Here is a 9,313-nt window from a genome sequence, read left to right as displayed (position 1 = left end):
AAGTTATTACAGAGGAGCTGCTTTATACCATGAGCTACAAGCTAATTTAGGAAGGAAATCATTAACGGCTATATACATGATTTTAGGGATTCTCAACATCCAATAATTATACAATAATGTTTTATCTGATATTATATACATTGGATACTAAGATTTATGACAAGTCATAGCGAATCACTAAGGGAAATTAAAATATAACGAAGTAAATCCATAAAAAAGTCAATAAAATTCAACATATAATATATATGCTTTAAAAAATTAATTTATATATCTACTGTATAATTTTTCGATGACACAAAAATGGCTTCACCACTGTTGACGAGATTGTAATATGAAGGTGATATCATTAAATCAATTATGCTTCCATCCCGAACTAGTAACTTATCTTTTGTATGAAGCTTCTACTATCCATTTTATTTTTTTAGATTTTCTGTCCGACTCTAAACTTAAAATCTCTAATTAAAGATGAAACCATAGTGTCTATTTTGCTAAATTCATGCAAATTCAACATTAGAGGATTGCTTATTATCATTCACTATTTCTAAACTTAGTGCTAAAGTATAACATCTCTTCTTCCTTCATTAAAGATGTAGTGGGATGTTAAATATTTCTACTTTTTCACAAATTTCATTCGAGAATGAAATCCTCTTTATTAAAGAGCTAAAATCTTCAATAGTAAAATTTTTACGACAACCAAATACTTGAAATGAGTATCCAACTAATTCAAATTTATACAGTAAAATATTTATTATGGGAGATAGTGATGCATAAGCCAACGAGAGTTGTAATGAAGTATATGAAATTGCCTTTGTTAGGGACCATTTTAACTCCCATTATAAGACGACGTCTTACCCAATATGGACGGTAAATCAAAAAAAAGATAGTGATGCATAGAATATTTCTCTATTCTTTAATCCATTGAATTGGCAACAAGTAGTAGCCCAAGTGCCCAACTACTATTAGATTCCCAATTCTCAATAGAATCACACTTTTCCAATTGCCTTTTAACATATTTCCCTCTTCTCTTAGAAGAAAAAGAAGAGAGTATATAATAGTAGAAGAAAAGAAGCAAAAAATCTGGAGAAAAATTGAACAGAAATGTCAGAACCAGAAGAAAAAATAACTTCAAAAAATCCCCGACCGAAGTCAAAGGAGTTTTCTTCTCCGCCGCCGCAACAACCACCGCACACGGCGATGGAGAAAGAATCAACGACGATGATGATGGATCTCGATATCGATGCTTCCTGGTCGTTTGATCAGATTTTCGCTGCAGCAGCGGCTGTTTCGTCTAATCCTACGTCGCCATTTTTGCCTTGTTCTCCTCTTTGGGGATTTTCCGATGATATCGAGGAAAAACCTGCCGGAAATTCATTCTCCGGTGCTCTCCGTTTCTCCGGTCACCCTAGATTTGGTGCTACTTGTATGTAAGCCTTTGAGTTTAAGCTGTTTTTCCTTGATAATATTTGAAGAATTTTGTAGGAAAGTTAGTTGACTTGCTATTTTTGCATAGAGTCTAAGTTATATATACTTGCACTGTAAAAACATATTTATACAATCATGTCATTTATTAGATAATTATAGGTAAATGTGTACTGAATCATTAATTAATAATCTGGTAAAATGATAAACAAACTTTTATCATAGGTTAAAATTCACTGATGATATTAGAAGAACTTGTGTAAAGTTAGTTGACTTTTTTTGTCTTGCTTTAAATTCGGTGACTTTTTACACATTCAAATTTTATGGAGTTTGTTTTAAGTTTTCCAAAAACGGACTTTTGCTGTTTTTGCAGAAAGTGCTTGTTTTTATGCTGTTTTTGCGCGAAATTGTAACTTTTCACGGAAATTTCTGAGCTCAAGTTCTCAAATCTTGTAAAATTAAAGAACTCTTCTCGGAAAAAGAGTATCAAACATGCAAAAACTTAAAAAAAAATTATAAAACTTTCTGCAGATATTGAAACAGTGCTTGAGTGGTAAAGATTTTATTAAAAAGAAAGACACATTTATTTATTGGTTTAGTGTAAACAATCAGTTTACATATTAATTAAAAGAATATGTAGAAGTATTTGTTGCCTTTATTGATAAGAAAACAGTACAAAGATACTGTGATTAGTGCAACATTAAACCAGCTACCAAGTCATGTTTTTCCTTGATGAATTCAGTATTATAAGCAAAAACATTACTGCACATAGTACTTATCAAAAAAGGAAAAAGATTACTTCACATAGCAAAACAATTAAAACTATGCTGTCACTCTTCTATAAGTTATTTTTCCAACAACATAGATTGTTGATATACAAAAGTTTAAACTTTTTTCCATCTTAAACTTTATAATGACTAGATGTAGTCTGTCTATAATTAGATTCTCCAAGAGTCGCTGTACTTTTTGATTTATGAAGTTATCTTTACTTGGTCCCCATGAAAAGAATAAACAAGTTGAATGTGCATCATTGGCTGGTCACACACAATGAAAGAATCATCTATTTGCCTTTCATTTTTGGAGCAGATACTGATGATCCCGAGGCTACAACTGAAACTGTCTCTGTCAACGCTGATAAAGGACGACTTCCTTCACCAGTTTTGGAGCTAGCACCTAGAGATTATCCAAATGGGTCTTGTATAATCAAGGAGAGGATGACACAAGCACTCCGATACTTCAAGGAATCGACGGGAGAGCGAGTTTTAGCTCAGGTTTGGGCACCTGTGAAGGACGCTGGTCGGTATGTACTGACAACTTCAGGGCAGCCCTTTGTTCTTGATCCAGATTGTAATGGGCTTCATCAGTATCGAACAGTTTCTCTGATGTATATGTTTGCTGCGGATGGAGAGACTGGTGGAGTTCTTGGACTTCCGGGCCGTGTCTTTCGCCTGAAGTTGCCTGAATGGACACCAAACGTGCAATATTACTCCAGTAAAGAGTTCCCTCGTCTTGATCATGCTCTGCATTACAATGTTCGAGGAACTTTAGCGCTGCCTGTATTTGAACCATCTGGACAATCTTGTCTTGGTGTACTGGAGCTCATAATGACCTCCCAGAAGATCAACTATGCTGCCGAGGTGGATAAAGTATGCAAAGCACTCGAGGTTGGTTCTTTTAACCCTTTTCTAATTCATATCTCAGGTTAGATGTCTTATCTTTTGGTAATATTGGTCATTGGATATTGTGTTTCTGCATCAACTTTAGTAGAATGTATTTGAAATGTAGCCATTTATTGCATCTATCGCTCCGGTGGAGGCTGAGGTTTTGTTCATTGATCGTGTGTTCACAACTGATAAAATTTCATTAAGTCTGCCATACATCGCTTTTCAGTCTTTATACAAGTGCTTAATTCAGTTCAAGGGCAAGATAGATAAGCCACTTTACAAGTCAGACATTGTGTCCAGCGTTAATGGCTAAAGATGTTTGTTATGAAATGCCTGCAGTATCATTGTTGTAGCACTTGGTTAAATGCCTTTTGTGTCTTCAATAGCTAAAAGTGGTTCTATTTCAAGAGTTAATATCTTGGCTTGGATAGCTGCATATTTGTTGAGGCAATGGCCATCAAACTAAATGATCAGCAGTCCATGTTCCACGAGTTTACATAACCAGATCCAAGATGATGTAAACAATATTTTTCAACTACATGGTTTGATCATGAATGAAGTCTCGTAAAACTTGTGCGTCAATTCTATGTGCCTATGCTAGAGTCCTGATTGTTAGCCCAAACTTGATGGGTTGTTTGTCACTTGTTGGATCCAAATACGAGAACAGCTGGTGAGGAAGTCCAACAGTGATTCTAAAAGTGTTGCCTCAGTGATTCTTTTAGATATTTTCAGATTCTATTGAGTTTTTGAAATGATAAATCGGAGAACCTCCCTGTTGAAGATCACAATTATTTTTCGCTTGCCTATGCATTATAGTGGTTATCACAATGAATACTTTGCCTATAAAACTTTGTCTTAAATCTTGCATTCAATAGGAAACGTTTGATATGTTTGGCTCATAAAAGGTGCATCTGAACATCCATTCAATGACATGATACCTATCAGCAAAAGATGATCCAAATAGTGTGGTTACATATGTAGGACATTAAAAAGTTTTGAGTAGATAGATGCGTCTTTCATCTAAACCAAATGCATCCATCATCCTTTCCTACTTTTTCTTCTTTCACGATGAAGTCTCTTTGGTTAATAATTTGTGCTTTCTGCAGACTGTGAATTTGAAAAGTTCGGAGATATTGGACCACCCAAACACTCAGGTAAGGAACAGTTCCGTAAACAATTCTCGTTTTTCAAGTGGTTTTTTCATCATTTTTCTGAACAGGTATATGTGATGGGGTATATGAACCAGATTTGCAATGAAGGCCGGCAGAATGCATTAGTTGAAATCTTGGAGATACTAACTGCAGTATGTGAAACTTACCAATTGCCTCTGGCTCAGACATGGGTTCCGTGCAGGCATCGCAGTGTTCTGGCTGATGGCGGTGGGTTGAAAAAGAGCTGTAGTAGCTTTGATGGAAGCTGCATGGGGCAGATCTGTATGTCCACAACGGACGTAGCATTTTATGTGGTTGATGCTCACATGTGGGGTTTTCGTGAGGCCTGTGCAGAACATCACTTGCAAAAGGGACAGGGAGTTGCTGGAAGAGCATATGCTTCACAAAAATCATGCTTTTGTGAAGATATTACACAATTTTGCAAAACTGAGTATCCCTTGGTACATTATGCACGCTTGTTCGGGTTGACCAGTTGTTTTGCAATCTGCTTACGGAGCAGTCACACCGGCAATGATGATTATATTCTGGAATTTTTTCTACCACCGAACTCGGGGGATTACAGCGATCAGCAGGCTTTGCTTAACTCGCTCTTATTGACAATGAAGCAGCACTTCAGGAGTCTCAGCATTGCTTCTGGAGGGGAACTTGAGCATGACTGGAGCTCAGTTGAGATAATTAAGGCTTCCATCGAAGAGAAAATTGATGCGAAGCCTGAATCTGTATCAGCACCGAAATCTCTTCCTCAGCCTACTCGTTTACCAAATGGATGGACACATCTTGATCCATTGGGAGAGCAGCAGTTTTCAGTGGAATCTGATGTTGCAAAGGGTGCAGGGAGCAAATGTGGTACAGGTGAAGCCCCTAACCACGTATCCCCCTCTGACAATAAACCGACGGGAAAGAAATCAGAGAGAAAACGTGGAAAAGCTGAGAAAACAATAAGCTTAGAGGTTTTGCAACAGTATTTTGCTGGAAGTCTTAAGGATGCTGCTAAGAGTCTTGGTGGTATGTTCTCGATTTGAAATGCTTTTTGTTGACCAAAATGCTCATATATGCACGTTTCTTTTCTATTTTGTTTTTTTATAGCTCTCATTAATGTTCTTGCAACTACAGTTTGCCCTACCACAATGAAACGCATATGTAGGCAGCATGGAATCTCTAGATGGCCATCTCGCAAGATAAATAAGGTCAACCGTTCACTTTCAAAGCTAAAATGTGTAATTGAATCTGTTCAAGGAACCGAAGGTGCATTTACTCTTACCTCACTGGCACCAAATTCCTTTCCTGCTGCTGTTGGGTCTATTTCTTGGCCTGCCTGCGCTAGTGGTTCCAATCTACCAAGTTCACCATTATCTAAACCTTCAGTATTTCCTGAGGAGAAGAATGAGTTCTCCAACCATGGAACACCAGAAAGTCATGAAGAAGCTGAACCCTCAAATCAAATGCTAGGAGGAAGGGTAACCAGGAAGGAGGAATTCACTCCGCAGAATGGCTTTCTATATGCTGAAGGCTCACATAAGTCCAGAACAGGGAGTGTCTCAAGAGAAGAGAGCGCAGGGACACCTACGTCCCAGGGTTCATGCCAAGGCAGTCCTTCCGCTGGAAATGAATTCTCCCCTCAGAACGATCTGGTTAATTCACCAGCACGTGAGGCATGCATGAAAGCGGGAGGCTCTCTGGAAGCAGCTCATCAAACCACAACAGAAAATAACTTAGCCGCTGCATTCCTAATACCTAGGCCTTTTATTCCAGAACGTGCTCAGGAGCCGTTTGGGGGAATGCTTGTCGAGGATGCAGGCAGCTCTCATGATCTGAGAAATCTTTGTTCAGCTGGAGAAGCTCAGGTTGATGAACGTGTCCCAGAATACAGTTTGCCAAACCCACCATTTTCTGATGCAATTGCCAAGGACCCTGTTTATGTTCCTGCTGACACGACGCCACAGTATTCTGCCTGGCCTGAAGTGACATTCGTTACAATAAAAGCAGCATATAGGGAAGATATCATAAGATTTCGGCTTTGTTTAAATTCTGGTATAGTTAAGTTGAAGGAAGAAGTAGCAAAAAGGCTTAAGTTAGAGCTGGGAACATTCGACATCAAGTATCTAGATGATGATCTTGAGGTAGTTTCAATTTCTTGTGATGCAGATTTGCAGGAATGTGTCGATATCTCATTATCATCTGGCAGCAGTATTGTCAGGTTGTTAGTTCATGATATTATGTCCAACCTAGGGAGCTCATGTGAGAGCTCAGGTAAATGATAGTAAGAATTAGGCTGTAAATACATAAAATTAGTCAAACCATTCTTGTAGTAGGATCTTGTCCACAATGTGTAAAATTGGCATATTGTCTAAAATTGTAACAAGTTTCCAATTGTATCAAGCCTCTGAGGAAACTAGTTTTTTTTCTTCTTGTTTCTTTTGCTTCCCAACCAAATTCTATTTTTAAAATTTCCTTATTTTATTCAAGAAGACAACAGATTTCAGATAGCAGATTCATTGGATCCGCAGTAGGTACTAATGGCATGGTGTGCGCAAGTTGGTCTGGACGCGTTATGAAAAAAGATAGTTGAAACAAAAAAAAGCAAAAAATGTTATAAGAAATATCAAATTATGGTGTATGTCTACTCTTCCTCCATGATCTTCATCTCAAATGCTTAATAATATATTCAATGACATATTTTCTATGTTTAATGACATATTCAATGACATATTTTCTTCACTTTTCATGCCTATATAAAGGCCTTGTAATAGATAGAAAAATACGCACAATTGAAGAAGAAATAAGAATTTCTTCTCTCTTTCTCTATATATATCTTTTAGCTTGTTTTTCCTTGTTCCATATTGTTACTTTGAGTTATATTATATAACACGTTATCAGCACGAAGTTCTAGCCAACTGAGTTGTTATGATGCGGCTAGTGTCAGTAGCGTCATTTAATGTTAATAATATGGTAAGAACGATGACGGTATAAGGTGTACAACGCCAACATATATTCGTCCATCACGGTTAGCCTTTTCTAATTAGTTTTCAAGTTTCTTTACACTTTGCTATTTATGTTTCCATATATGAACAAACTTGCTTTACGGAAAAATTTTTCTTGAAAGTTTATCAAATCATGTAAGGATTTTTGGTGTAAAGAACGATACATATTTTTTCCATAACAAGTATTATGTTCCTATGTGTTAATATTAAGAAACACGAAGTGAAAACTTTTGAGAGAGCACATATTTTTCCTTTCTATTTTATCACATATCTCTTCCATCTTAAAGTGGGATGATTATCATAAAGGACACGTAGATTTTAATTGATTATGTGTTTTTCTATATTTGCTTGATACTTTTTATTTGATTGAGTTCAGTTAATGAAAGTTCGCATACGCAAATTAAATTCAATCGCCACCAATAGTGGAAACCCGTCCCATAAGTCTAAAATAAGGCATGATGTTACCGTGGAGGTATGAATGGATGTGGACGTGGTAATGAACGAAATTATAATCGTCATCATTATGGTAATGAGAACAATAATGACTCTCAAAATAATCCTTCACTTTGTGAAAGTGATGTTTGCCATTGATATGGCATTAGATTTTATAAAGCACGCATGGATTATTATGTTCCATTCCTGAAGTGAATGTGAAAACTGTGAGAAAGCACGGGAAAAAGATTTTTGCTGACTTATTTCTCTTTTCGGAATCATTGGAATTTATGCACAGCGATAAATCTCTTACAATTGCTCTGATACCATGTGAGAAAGCATGAGAGAAAATATGTTATTGATATTGGATATTCAATACAATACAAGAGGTCCTTATTTATAGTTATACTATACAAGGACATACTACTCCTATTCCAATGTGGGACAAGACTACACTATATACATAGCTGTAAACTAATACTCCCCCTCAAGCCGGTGCATACAAATCATATGTACCAAGCTTGTTACATATATAACCAATACGAGGACCAGTGAGAGACTTGGTGAAAATATCTACAAGTTGATCATTTGACCTCACAAACTTTGTAGCAATCTCTCCTGAAAGTATCTTTTCTCTATCGAAGTGACAATTAATCTCAATGTGTTTAGTTCTCTCAAGGAACACCGGATTTGATGCAATATGAAGGGCAACTTGATTATCGCACACAAGTTCCATCCGACTGATTTCACCAATTTTTAACTCCTTGAGAAATTGTTTGGTCCAGACTAGCTCACATGTTGCCATAGCCATTGCTCGATATTCTGCTTCTTCACTAGACCGAGCAACTACATTCTGTTTTTTGCTCTTCCAGGACACCAAATTGCCTCCTACTAAAACACAATATCCATATGTAGAACGTCTATCAGAAGGTGATCCTGCCCAATCAACATATGAGTATCCAATGATCTGCTCATGACCTCGATCCTCATACAGTAACCCTTTGCTTGGAGCCGATTTTATATACCGAATAATGCGGACAACTGCATCCCAATGACTATCACAGGGAGAATTCATAAACTGACTTACAACACTCACATGATAAGAAATGTCGGGTCTAGTCACTGTGAGGTAATTTAATTTTCCAACCAGCCGCCTATAGCTTGCATGATCGCTAAACGGCTCCCCCTGTCCTGGCAGAAGTTTAGAATTCGGATCTATCGGAGTGTCAACAGGTTTGCAACCTATCATCCTTGTCTCCTCAAGAATGTCTAAAGCATATTTTCTTTGAGAAATAATAATACCTGAGCTAGACTGGGCAACCTCAATACCTAGAAAGTATTTCAATCTGCCTAGATCCTTAGTTTGGAAGTGCTGGAAGAGATGTTGCTTCAGATTGGTAATACCACCCTGATCATTGCTAGTAATAACAATATCATCAACACAGACTACCAGATAAATACAGAAGACTTGAAGTAGAGTGCCGATAAAACACAGAGTGATTAGCTTCACTACGAGTCATGCCAAACTCCTGGATAACCGTGCTGAACTTACTAAACCAGGCTTGAGGAGACTGCTTTAGACCATAAAGTGACCAACACAAGCGACATACAAGGCCACGAGACTCCCCCTGAGCAACAAAACCAG

At 37.3% G+C, this 9,313-nt stretch overlaps 1 protein-coding gene across 3 annotated transcripts; it reads left to right on the top strand.

Annotated features, from left to right (window-relative positions):
* The first annotated feature begins 947 nt into the window (after positions 1–947).
* Positions 948–6,668, top strand: LOC104095395 (protein NLP6-like). 3 transcript variants are annotated; one of them, XM_009601526.4, is made up of 5 exons: positions 948–1,420; positions 2,506–3,083; positions 4,190–4,237; positions 4,330–5,260; positions 5,369–6,668. In XM_009601526.4, the coding sequence occupies exons 1-5, from the start codon at positions 1,099–1,101 to the stop codon at positions 6,511–6,513; spliced, it is 3,024 nt and encodes a 1,007-aa protein (XP_009599821.1). In that variant the 5' UTR covers positions 948–1,098; the 3' UTR covers positions 6,514–6,668. The 3 variants fall into 3 exon arrangements, with proteins under 3 accessions (XP_009599821.1, XP_009599820.1, XP_009599822.1); XM_009601525.4 differs by having other exon boundaries at positions 949–1,420; positions 4,303–5,260; XM_009601527.4 differs by having other exon boundaries at positions 1,094–1,424; positions 4,303–5,260.
* Positions 6,669–9,313: the final 2,645 nt, after the last annotated feature.

The sequence above is a fragment of the Nicotiana tomentosiformis genome, chromosome 12 (assembly GCF_000390325.3).
Source record: "Nicotiana tomentosiformis chromosome 12, ASM39032v3, whole genome shotgun sequence".
NCBI classification, from domain to species: domain Eukaryota; kingdom Viridiplantae; phylum Streptophyta; class Magnoliopsida; order Solanales; family Solanaceae; genus Nicotiana; species Nicotiana tomentosiformis.
Note: the sequence above shows the minus strand (reverse complement) of the source record. Positions and strands in the feature narration are given on the sequence as shown.